At 37.9% G+C, this 13,174-nt stretch overlaps 1 protein-coding gene across 3 annotated transcripts in view; it reads left to right on the top strand.

The window, feature by feature from the left end:
* Nucleotides 1–583: 583 nt before the first annotated feature.
* Nucleotides 584–13,174, top strand: part of FIGN (fidgetin, microtubule severing factor) — a 122,234-nt gene continuing 109,643 nt past the window's right edge. For 2 of the 3 annotated variants that reach the window (XM_073807640.1, XM_019923192.3), the window contains exons 1-2: nucleotides 584–1,520; nucleotides 2,294–2,463. Coding sequence is in view for 1 of the 3 variants with exons in the window: in XM_019923192.3 (XP_019778751.1) it covers nucleotides 2,439–2,463 (25 nt within the window). In the remaining 2 variants the exon portion in view is untranslated. The remainder of the gene's footprint in view (nucleotides 1,521–2,293; nucleotides 2,464–13,174) is intronic. The other variant, XM_019923193.3, reaches the window with a different exon arrangement.

Raw genomic sequence — 13,174 nt, forward strand, 5'->3', positions numbered from 1 at the left:
AATACTCGCAGCCTAGAAGTCTGAATGAGGCTCCCATTCAAATGATTCTGGTTGTTTGGGGGTGGGGCGGGGTGATTAGTAAACCAACTGAGCTTACACTGCATAGTAAGCGTCTGGATGCAGCACATTTACATCTAACAAGAGACCCCAGAAAACGTGTGCGTGTTTCTTAAACCTTATGTTCCGAACAAAAGGCTATCTCAGCAACAGACAATCAGCACTGCACCGCTCCCTGGGATGCAGCAACACACTCAACTGCACATTTCATTCTTCTTCAGCTCCCAGCGCCACAAAGCCCCTACTCTCTTCCCACTCCTGGGTCCCTAGATTGCTCCATAGAAGGGGGTTGGGAAAGCAGAAGCCTAACGTCTGTGCCTGCGCACCAGCCGCCCGCACCAGGGGCCCCCGGGCGCTGCTTTCCCCTGCCCGAGCCGCCTGGGGGAGGTAGGGAGGGGAGCCAGAGAGCGGAAGAGTGGACCGCACACCTAGCCACTCCGGATTTTATTGATTCACAGGGCAGCGGGGGAGGGGAGCTGGGTTAATTCGGATCCCCCCCCCCCCCGCCCCGAAGTTGCCTCCTCTTGGCAGATAAAGTCATTTTCTGGCTGGTGCTGGGGGCCCAGGGGAGAGTGCGGGCGAGGTCCCGGCTCTCGGGGCCAGATCCCGTCCTGTGCGCGAGTCTTGGGGGTGGGGAAGGCTGAACCGGCCGCAGCTGTCGAGAGGGCCTGGAGCGGGCGGGGAGGGGCGGCGTGCCGGAGAGCCCTTTAAGGCGGGTTAGGAGCGCTAGGGCCGGCCGGTCACGCGTGGGAAAGAAAGGCCCCTTCCCTCCCGAGGCGTCGCTCCCCTTTCCTCAGGTTGGGCCGCCTGAGAGTGCGGGCCGGCAGAGCTCCCGGTCCCCGCGCTCGTAATCATGACCTCGGGGCCCCCTCCGGGCCGCGTGAGCGCGTTGGCGAGGCTGGGCGGCCGCCGCGGCCCCGGCCGTGTAACATGACCCGAGCGGCCGGCCGGCCGGCGCGGCGCGGCCATTGAGCCCTCCCTGCCCATGAATCTCTGGCGCGTCTCTAGCTCGCTCGCCGCTCGCCTCCCGCCTCCTTTCTCCCCCTCCAGCTCCGCGGGCTCCGTGCGCCTCTCCCTCTCCCTCCCGGTCCTGCCGCTGCCCGTCTCTCTCCACTGCCCGCCTCTCGCCACTGCCTCCCGTCTTCTCTCCCTCACGGCAGCCTCCGTCTCTTTCTCCCTCTCTCCTTTGAAAACTGATCTTTGGCTCTTAGTGTGAAAGTGATTTGAATTTGGCTCGGCGGCGCTCTGCGCCTGCGCCCAGCCTCTGGCATGCTGGCTCCTTCCAAGCAGCTGTTTTGGGTTTGAAATTCCAACATGGCAGAGGCTGCAGTCCGTCTTCCCTTCAAAAACTTGGAATGATTTCAAATCATAGGCACCTTCACTTAACCCTAGCTTCCATTCATCAGCAAACACATCGGATCGATGCTACGCTAACCTATCGGGTTTTCGCTCCGCGCGTTCAGGTAAGAGGAGCTTCGTAGTTTTCCACCAGCTGTTTAAATTTGTTTTTGTTTTTGTTTGTTTAATTTTTAAAGAATATAAATAAATTCAAGACCGTAATGAAAAGAGATCTTCGAGTTGTGCCGTAAACATTAAATTTAATTTGCACTCGTTTCTATTCTGTACGCCAACCTGCTGTCTAATTTCTCTGTACAAAGTAGCCCCGAAACATTATAATGCATATTTTTGCTGCTTAATCATTGTAACAATAGTGTGGGATTAAGAGTTCGCGATTGCAAGAATCCCGTTTTCCGCTATAATGGGCTTACTTATTACTATCTTTTTTACTTCAAAGATAAAAAATAAGAAAGCGGAGCCATAGGGTGGGGCTAGACTTTCTTCGGGAACTAACTTCTAAGTAAATAAGAAGTGTAAATAAGAATCTTGCACACACAAAAAGTTGAGGTTAAATTACAATCTCGTGGCTGGAGGAACGTGAATATGTCAGAAGATCGGTTGCAGAAAAATGTAAGCACATCATCTTGGAGGGGGTACAGCGTGGTGGGCGTATTGTTGGCAAGGAACGGGAGAGAAAGATGTATAATTTAATGGTATATACAATCCACTGATCCTATTACCGTCCTCCCCGGAGCTCTTGTTAGTTTCAATGGGAGTGAGTGAAATTGACATGGACTTGCATTCCTGGTCATGTGCTTTTTTTCCTTTCTTTCTTCTCCTGTGATCTGAGATCCCCTTTTTGTTGATGTTGCTTTCCCCCTTAATTATATGCATGTAGGTTAAATGAATACCTGACGAAAGGGCCCACGTTTCAAGGCAGTGACATTTGATAGCTGAGAGGAAAAGTGGCTTTAATGAAAAGCAACCTTTGGAATTCCTGCTTGTGAGAAATCCAATTCAGCTTTTTGTGCTGCCAGCAAGAAATGATCAGTAGCACCAGTGTTTATGGTATGTCAGTTTTGGAATTTACTTCCTTTGCATCTAACTAGGAAAGACAAATTAAATAGCATGATAAAACCACTGAAGACTCTGCTTGGGAAGGAGCTGCTCATGATATATAATTCCTTTTAAAAAATATATATGTATAATGTATATTTTAATCTGTCAAAATGCTTGTTTGCTTTTGCTATCGCTTGTTTGTATATTTCAGTTTTGATTAATAGATTGCTGGAGTCCACCTTTATCGGTTTTAGCTGTAATTCCAAAGTTGCATGTTACTAGTAATGCACTATATAACCGCTGAAGTCAAATGGTATGTAAATTAGTTAAACTCAGTGTGCAGTTTTTTGGGGGAGGGGGCTGGGTGGAGAGGGGAGAGGGCGGGAGTGCGGGGAAAGACTGCTTACTAATGAAAGTGTATGTATATATGTACACACACAGAAGTGGATGAAATTTTTTTTTCTCTATCTATTAATGCAATTTGACTCTCTGCTCTCTCAATGATTGCACTTTGTGGAGTAATCACTTCTTCTGAGTGTGTTTTTTTTTGGGGGGGGGGTGAGTGAAGGGATATCTTTTACATGAAAATAAAAAATGTATTTTGATTGCTTAAAGTCCTTAATGCCTTTTAAGGAACAGTGGTAGGGTTTTGTTTTGTTTTTTTCCTTGCCATTCACTTGTCTGCCTGTCAGCGCTTTTTACTTTTAACCTGTGACAGAATTAAATAAGCAGGCACTGAAATTGACTTTGTTTGAAATCTCTCTTTCCTCTTTCTTTACCAAAAAAAAAAAAAGAGGTCAGATAAATGGAGTGAGAGGGGGTTTTCAATAGCTCTTGTGACCGTGTGTACACTTTGTGATATTCAATTAAGACTAGGAGGGAGCAACAACAAAAAGATGTTAAAAAGTATTTTGCATAACCAAAGGATATGTCCACTTTAAACATTTTTTTGTTTTTGTTACATATAACCCCACCACCATGCATTCACCCTGAAAAGAGAGAAAGGAGGAAAGGAAGAATATGAAAGAAAGAAATAGCAGTAGAGATAGCTGCCAGGGGTCTGTAATGTGGCCGTGGTTACTGGTCTCTCATAACACAAATGTGAATACAAGGAAAGGGACTATAAGAGCCGATGCGCGAAAGACACTTCTGGTTGGACTCTGGTGACTGTTGAGCTAAACACACACCGCTCTTACATGATAGGAAGGATTTGATTGAATTTTGCATTTGGAACTTGTTGACTTTGAAGCGATCAATAAGAAGACTGTTTATTTTAGATGCACATAATTTGCCCTGAGAAATGTTTTAAGGAGGAGAGAGCACAGCTTTTTTCCCCCGGAGCTGTTGGAGCGAATGGGATTGCCAGATGGGCGATTTCCCTCTGTGATGTTAAAGCTGTAATATATATTCAGAGCAGATTGGGCTGCTGCCTGTGATGAGGAGGATATTACATTTATAAATTTTAAATCGGAGCTCGGACAATGTGCTGAGAACAGAAATTGGATGGTTTGACTGTTCACCGTATTGATACTTAAATGTGATTTCTGGGTAGTAGTAATAGTAATTATTGCAGTAATATGTAAAAAACACGTTGGGGTAGGAAATCATATAATTCATGACATTTAACAGCAGATTTAAGTGTATAAATTACTCCCCCAGTCTCTGCTTACTATTAAATAATAGTCACATAATTTATTTCCCTCTGTGTTTAAATGCCCAGTTGTGCAAGTGATATTCATTCAGAAAGCTTGTTTTTATACACTAGAATTCTGCAGAGGCAAAGTTTATATATAATCTATAAAGTAGACACTTGTGCATATGTATAGAGTGGCATAAGTGGCTCCTGTTTTGTAATTCTGTTACTCTGATTATTTTTAGATTTTGTTTGTCTCAAATGTGTGGCCTATAGGAACCACAGCTACAAACCTAAAAGGCTGGAAAGTGGACAAGGGTTCACACTCTGGCAGCTCTGCTGTTGCAAATTAAAAGTGTGTTGTGGTCAGGAAATGAAAGCTACAATGTCTCTTTTGAACAAGTCGTTTATCAAGAGAAACATCTATCAGGGACTGCCTTGTCACATTGATCCTCTAAAAGTTAGGTCCGAGGTGGAAGCTGCTTTGATGTTTTTGATCCTAAATTTAATACAACGGGAAAAAAAAAGCAAGGATATTTTGACCAGAATAGATTTAAAAAAATGTTTCCTGGGACCAACAAGATCTATTTATTAGTATTGTACTATGTGTGAAGTTTTTTGGACATAACAGTTGAAAGGCTTAAGAGGAAACCCCAACCTTTATAAATTGACAGTTGTTCAAATACATATTTATAGTACATTCAGTTATGGCCACATTCTTGGTTCACATGGACATTTTGAAAATGATTGTTTTAAAGGGAAAATTATTTTGAAACAGTGTCTTAGAACAATATACAGAGAACCAGAGTTTTCATTCACTCAGATTGCAGAGTGGCTCTCTTCTCTTCGTGTTGCCTTTTAGTTCTGTATTTCTGTTTCACTTCTTCATTACATGTGTGACATAATAGCTTTTAGTGGGGGAAGAAACATTTTTTCCTATGAAAACCATTTCCCAAAACATGCTTGCTCACATCATCTTTATTGTTTATTAACTGTGTATGTGGATCATCATCAATATAAACTATAGGAACTCAAGTCTTTCAGAATTTCAGCTTAAAAATATAGGTAGGTAGCAGATTAAATATGCCATGTATTCTTAAATACTGAATATGTTGCATGCATTATTCAAATTTTAAACGGTATTATTAAGAAAATGACCAACTTAAAAAAAATTTTTTTTTTTCGTGAAAGCAGTTAAAAGCAGCTTGTTTCATTTTGGGAGGCAAAGCTAGGAGAGAGGTGTGCCTTCTTTGAAATAGAGTTTTTGGATACTTGTCTTTTACTGCTGGTGGCTACTTGCTATTTCACATGGGTCTATCAACAACTAGGCTGATGGATCACAAAGAGTGTGGTGGGAGTTTTGGGAAGTATAATACTTGCTAATTAATCATGTCTGAAATGAAAGAATCATAGCAGGGTAATAAAGTCTCCTTGTTTTCCTGGAAGAGGGTAAGACTTCTGTTTGGAAGCTGTATGTGTGAGTTGACTTTCTTTTTTCTTCTCCTAAAAAGACAGTTTATAGGGTCACTTTAGAATTATTTCAGGAACCGTCTTTTTTGAAAATGGAATATTTTTCTTTTTCCTGACTGTACCAAATCAGTGAAATTCTTAAAAATGTCTCTGAGTGAAAACATAGAGTTTTTTCCTCAGTTATATTAAAGACTCCTGCGGTTGAGTTTCCAGTACTTTTTTTTTTTTTTTACCATAAATAGAAAATCTTTCTGTTGTTTTTATTCATGTCAGGCAGGAACTTTGGAGGCTGGTACTTCTGATAGGCATACAAGAGAGCAAAATTTTTGTTAATTACTTTTAGCTAGTACAAGAGTATGACCAGAGGGGAGAAAGGGAGTAGTACTTCCAAGAATCTAGAGATCGTCTGTATTATAACTTGACGTTTCTAAGGTAGTTTAAAATATTAGCCACCTGAAAAAAAAGCAGATGAGCAGTATCATTATAGGTAAATTCTTTTTTTCCTGAGCTTTGGCATGTCACCTTTTAGAATTTAGTATTTTGCTTAGTTTACGCATGGGGACAGATCCTGAAAGTTTGTGTCTGCAACATTTTTCAGAATTTTCATCTCAAGGTGAAGACGGCTATGCTAATAATTCCCTGTTTTTGGCTGTGAGTGTTTGGATGCCTTGAATGATTGCCTAATTAAGTAATCAGTTTTAATGGTCCAAAATCAGCAGAATTGCTAGGTGTATTTGAAACAATTGCAGGCTTTTATGTTTTGTACTTTCTAGTTTGTTCTTAGAACCTTGGTTTGATAAAAATGTTTGCTGTTTTGCTTTTGATATTCTTGAGTACAAATTTCATGTACCTCTTTTGTAAAGTACATTTATTTTTGTAGAGGTAATAATTTTAATTACCAGGAATTTAAATCGATTCATAAATTTTTGATTGGGAGAAATTGTTCTGCAGACATTTGTGTGAAATACTGACGTATGCTACTGATCGATAAGATGTGATTAATCAGCATATCTGCTTTTTAAGCTTTGGTCACTGATAAACTAGAATAAACAAATGGCACAGAAAACAATGCATTTTTTTTCTTTCAATTAAAAAAATGCAATATAAGTGTCTCTTTGGCGATATACAAGAGTTAATGTTTTAAAATCAACTGAACTTAGAAATTCTTTTGGGGTACTACTTGGAAGACTTCAAGTCCAAAAATTATTCCACCTTTCAATTAACTCTTTCTGTCTCACACACGTAACAGATTATAGCTAATTGTTTTTAAAAATCTATTAAAATGAAAGACTTTTTTTTTAAAGACTGCAAATAAATCCCTCTTTAGCAAGTGCTTTTCATGGTTGGATTTTGTAATTTTCTTCCTTCTTTTTCCCTAAACTTGAACTTTTATCAGCTTTTTCATTTAACTTATGGTAGAAATTTCAAGCCTAGCTGCTTTGAAACATGATTGCTGATTACTGATCCTTTTGATATTTTTGATGTTATCATTTAAATGGCCGTTGTACTTGAGGGATGCTTACTGCAAGAAATGCAGATAGTGGAAATAAAAGGTAGGCAAGAATATGATAAAAATAAATTGTACTGATAAGTTGAAAGCAAATCAAAAGCAGGTGGGTATGCAAAGTTTCCTCAGGGCAGCCGCACAGCTGCCAGCTCAGGAGCTCTGCCTCAGCACAGCACAGGAGTGCGCCGTACCTGTTGACGACAGTCTTAGTTAGGAGACTGAGGAGGCAGAAGAGATAGGTGATCAGAAACCGTCCAGACATGAGATATCGTATGGCAGTTTCTGTTAATAATATTTACATACGTTATGTAACAAATCTGCTTGTTGTCTTGATACTTGAATATTGACACTGTACTTAACATTGCACATGGTGGGCTGTGCTTTCAGAGTATATTAGAAGCAGTGAATTCAAAGGAGAATTTCAATGCAGAAGTATTTACGTTGAGTATATGTATAAATGGATACGTTTGCTTATATTTGAGCTACTATGACTTTCACAAAGCATTGACAGCATTACTCCTTGCAATCATTTTTGAAACTGATACATCTTGAAAGTAGAAATGCACGATTTATCATATGAAGGCCCAAGGTTAAACTTTTTTTACCCTGCAACCTGGCTTCAGTATTTATACTTTTAAGTTGGGAAATCTTTTTTAGAAAGTATTTTTTAAGTAAGATTGGAAAGTTTGCTTCTTGTTAGGATTTTGTTCTTATTTTCATATGAGTAAGTGATATATAACTTACAAAAAGCATTTTCTTACTGTAGAAAACATAATGTAAAATACTTATAAAATTTATGTTTTCTTTTCCCCAATATCTTAACATTGAGAATACCTTTACCCAGTTCCTTATGAGCTTTTATTTCGGCTGGTAATTTATACATTTATTCCATTCCACTTGTGGATATATTTCAGGCAAGAGAACAGAAACTGAATTTTACTTTACTCATCAAAAAAGAACAAAAACAAACACACACCTCCCCCCCATCTAATGTTTGCCTTATGTCAATTGGATGCTTTTTAAGCAACTGACAATTGATTAAATGCCATATACTTATGACAGTAAACTCATCTGAGAATGAGTGACCTCTACTTTCATGCTTTGGTTTTAGGAAATATTATTCATGGAAACAGTAACATTCAAAATAATAATTTTAAAATAGTATAATGTACAGCCATGGGTTTCTAGATGTTGCTGTAAACTTTTTACAATTCTTCTGATTTATGATGCTTACCGTCAGCACACATTGTCACCTTCACCTAGGGCTGGCTACATAATTTCTGGGCTTGGTGCAAAATTAAAATGTGGGGCACCTTGTTCAAAAATTATTAAGAGTTCAAGACAGCAAGAGCAGAAGATTAAACCAAGTGCAGGGCCCTTCCCTGTGGGAGACCTATGGGCCTGTCCAGGTCGCAGGGCAATGAAGCAGGCCCTGCCTTCATTACCCACAAACCTTGTGGAAGTCACTGGGTTTCCTACGTGGAGACTTGACTAGTCCACAGTGATTCCACGTGCCTCTGCCTAAAGAGATGCTAGTGGTTGTTGAGTAAGAGCCTCGGTGGGAAAATTGGACCATTAGGTATCTTCTGCTCTTTCTATACGTGAACTGGTGACTGAAATCTTTGCCTTTATCTTACGTTGCCTTTTGCCTGATGTGCTCCCATATATCACCTGAATTTTTGTGCAGATATTCTTAAAAGCAACTCTGTTTTGTAATTGTTTGCAGGCAGCTACATACTTAAATATGTATTCCCCAGGCACAGAACGATTAGGGTGGGAGGATTTTAGTAAGATTTGAAACAAGAGCCTGAGAGTTTCTCTGTTGATTTGTACCGCTATGCCACCTAAGTTTCAAGCACAAGTGAAATAAGTATTTTTAATGTAGAATCTTAAGTTATCTAAAAATATAGAAAATTCTGACCATTGAGAAATAAAAGCACAACTCATTGAGTCAGGGAAGATGGGCAAACACAAAAATAATTACCTTGTTATAGTAGCAGCAATATTGGTATTTTGACATTAGGAAGTGGCATTGTAGCTGTATAAACATGTGGTGACAGCTGTGTTAAAGATGAAAAGTAACTCTTGCAGTAACATTAACTTTGCAGGATGTTATATTCAAACGGTGAACTTAAACCAGAACAATCCCCTTCCCCCTGAAATATGTAGTCACCATCTGTGACTCCTTTCCGCCTTGGTTTGAACAGTCTACTTGATGGGTGGATAAAACGTTTACATTGTTGCTTCCCAAGATACTTCTCAATGAGATCAAGCTTCAAATTGAGAACCCTAAAACTAAATTTTGAAGTCAAGCGGCTTTTTCAGATACGATGGAATGTCCAGCAAGTAATGGATCTGAGTGTACTTGAAGTTGCACCATTTATTTTCAAAAGATATTTCCCACATCAGATGACTCTGCCAGGAAGAACAATATCAAAGAGCTCAGAAAAGTAACTATTCTTTTATGTAATCCAAGACTGATGGAGGGGAGGGAGCTTTAAAGATATTTCTGAAGAAAGAGAAAAACCTAACTTATTTTGAATGCCTCGTTAGTCTTGGTGGAGAGAAATCCTATATATGAGACCTTCTAAGAAGAAAAATCTTTGCCCTGTGTAATAAGAAGGCATTGCTCTCTCGGTTGACATGTACTTTAATGAAAGGATTGGAAATAACTATTACAACAGTGTCCCATTTAATTATAAATTCACCTCACAGTTTAGAAATCTTTTGCATTAAAGACATTGTGAATTTGAATTTTTTTAAGAGGTAGTTAGCCAAAATGCATATGTTTAAATATTCTATGTTGTATAACCTATCTACAAATTCTAGTAGTATAATTTAATTTGGGAACCATCTTTTCCCACCTTACTCCTATCCTTTAGTATGTTGTGTTTTCATATTAGTTGTTTAGCTTTAAAAAAGATTAAACTAGGAATCTGGGTAAATACGTGGCAATATTAGTGCATCCTTGTGCCCCAAAGAGCTGTTTATTTCCCTTGTATTCACTTCTCCCTTTCCATTTCAAATTGAAGTTAAGATTATAAACTCTTTCTCTTAGATCATATATCTGAATGATGCTAAATTATAAATCTTAATTAGGTATGATTCACTGATTTTAATCTTACAAGATAATTATTCTGAGTAGGATAAAAGGTTCCTTTAAGATTGAAGGCATTTTCATTACAATACCCATTTAAGATCAAACAAATACCATAAAATAAACAGAGTCCTATTAGTCTTTTAAGCTTAACAGTTAATACTTTTGGATTTAAATATGTGAAGAAATAAGGATATGAATAGGACGGTCTTACTGTTTGCACACTTTAAGTGCTTGTGATAAATTTTACTGCCAGGAATTACATGGATCTAAAAGAGTCTTTTAAGTAAAAATTACAGTTTTGATTATCTAAATGGAAGATGCTCTTGTGCACGTGCACAGATACATTTCTCTGTGAAGGTATTGATGTCAGGGACGCTTTTGGTATTTCTTTATGAGTAATTAGGTTAACGGGGTTAGTTAGAAAATGTGTCCTTTCCTGGAAAATGAAAAATTACATTCAAGCAGAAGTAAAAGAGTAGAACATAATCATGACTTTAAGTACTTAAAAAGATATTTTATGAGTCATTTTTAAAGAATAATACTCAATATGTAACTTGTTAAGAATAATAGCCATTTTTACTTTTTAAAGCACATCTGTATTAAAACTGGCTTTCCGTTCATGAGTCACAAATCTGGAGTCAATTTTCGACCCCACTTACAAAAAATATGGGTCTAATCGCCACCCCCTCTTACCATGGTGTTCCACTCCAATCGTGTTGGTATCGAGTTCTTTAAAGAGAGATCTTCGCTTGCATTATTCAGAAAATTAAGCAACATTTTTGAGGGGAATACTGATATGACCGAAATGTAGACACTGGGACCCTGCCTGGCCTGAGTCCTTGTCTGACAAACGAGAAGGACCTTTATACGCCTACAGCGCTTGTCCTTTCTATGGGAAGATTTTAAATGTACTAAGAATTGAACAGCACTTGTTCCTTCTATGGGAAGATTTTAAATGTACTAAGAATATAAGTGTTCCCTAATTGGAAAAATATGTTTTATGTAATTCTAAGAGTACCAATCAACTAATCAACTAATTTACTTATGGATGGTAAGATAGTAGGACTAAATAATCTTATTCAGAAATAGGTGTTTAGAGTAGTAGTATCTTTCTAGAGAGAGAAAAAGTCTGTACGTATGCAAAATCCCTTTTGGGATTTTTTTGTTTGTTTTCTTTTCTTTCTTTTTTTTTTTTTTTTACTGTGGGTGAAATCTCTATCAATAATGTTTAGGCTGTAAAAGTATTAGGAAAAAATCTAATATTGGAAGTTCTTTATTATGCTATGTACTTTTAATAAGTCCTCAATGAGTGCATACAATGCACTAATACTTGTTTTGTTTGTTTTTTGATTTGTGTCTTGTTTTATTTTGTTGTAGCATCAAGTTAAAAAGACCTTACAGGAAACTATTTTGTATTGTTTATTTTTAAAAATACTCAGAATAGTACAACCTGTGGTATAGGTTTGTTTATAATGATGAGCAAAAAGCCCCAATTTTACCCCAATATAATTCCGTTTCCTTGAAATCTACGCTACTATATCAAAATGCCACTACTACTAAGCTACAATTTAGGAGGTGTTGCTGGTGTATAATTGTAATGCACATGTGTACCTAAATACATATTTTTAAAATATTTATCTATAAATTCTACTAGCCAACTTTGCAGGTGTCCTTGTGCTTGGGGCCAGTGGGGGAATGGTTTTCTATCTGTTTTGCTGTTTGCAAACTCACCAGAAACCTTGCTGTCTCATCCATCTTCCTGCTCTTGGAATTCATTCTTACCCATACCTGTGTACTGTTTTGAGGGACTGAGATTTTTTTCTCTTTCTTTTTTTTTTTTTCTTTCTAGTATTTATCTGTAGGGTTGTTTATTACTTGATCAGATGGAAAAATCAAATTTCACTTGAGCCACTGGAATATGATATTTAGATCATGAGGAGGTAGCTTGAATTAATTTAGAGGTTATTGGGCTGTGTACTAGGAGGAAAGTGTAGCAGCATTTTTCGGCATGGACAGAGGGTGAAAGACCACTTGTAGGAATGAGGAAAAAGCTAAAGGCAAAAAAAATTAGGGATGTTGTTAAGGAAACTAAGGGTGAGGGCTGTTTTCGTGTAGCTGTTGCTAAAAATGAGGTTGGCAATTTAAAAAATCAAATCCTAATATAATTATGTGAGAAAACCTCATTTGTTAGGAATTAGTGACTAGTACACATTGATTAGCACACAGCACTATCTAAACAAATTATGTTCTTCTTTTTTAAAATGGCAAGTTCTATACCAAATCTTGGATGTATGGGATTTGTGATAACCCAAATTAAAAGAACTATACCCGCTTTTCTTCCTTATAATTTTAAAAAAGTGTAAAAAATACACATGCCTTTAAAGATGATTCATATTACTCTTAGACTCTTCTCCTTCACATACTCAATTTGGTTATGTCTCACATGAAGTTATGGAAGAACATCTACTGAGGATTAGGATATATCTTTATTAAGACTTCTTTTTGGGAAACAGTGAGTTTATTGTCATAGAAGTCAAGTCATTAAAGTAGATAGATATATGATTTAATTTGATTTGAGCATAGTTTGATGATAAATTCTGTATCTACCCTGTAAATGCTAGCTGTATGTTAATGACCAAAACCAAACCAAACCAAACAAAATTTGTCAAAGCCCCACCTCAGACCAGTTAGATGGAAGTTTTGGGGGATAACCAATTCCTTTTTCTTTTTCTACCCCAGTGATTCTAATGTAAAGTTAGGATTGAGAATCACTTCACTGAACCAAAAATTTATACATTTCATGAGCTCTTAAATTTTTTGCTTTAAGTTTTAATTTTAAGAACTTCATTCTTCCTGGTTTGAAGTCACAAAAATAGAGACATCTATTTAGAATTGAATACACTCATGATATGTACTAGAGATAGTTCACTATCTGGCTGAAGTTCAACAACAATCTATGAAGAATTTTAGGGACATTGCCACCATGCTGGTAAGAGTACCTCAGGAAAGT

Source organism: Tursiops truncatus, chromosome 7 (genome assembly GCF_011762595.2).
Source record: "Tursiops truncatus isolate mTurTru1 chromosome 7, mTurTru1.mat.Y, whole genome shotgun sequence".
Lineage (NCBI taxonomy): Eukaryota > Metazoa > Chordata > Mammalia > Artiodactyla > Delphinidae > Tursiops > Tursiops truncatus.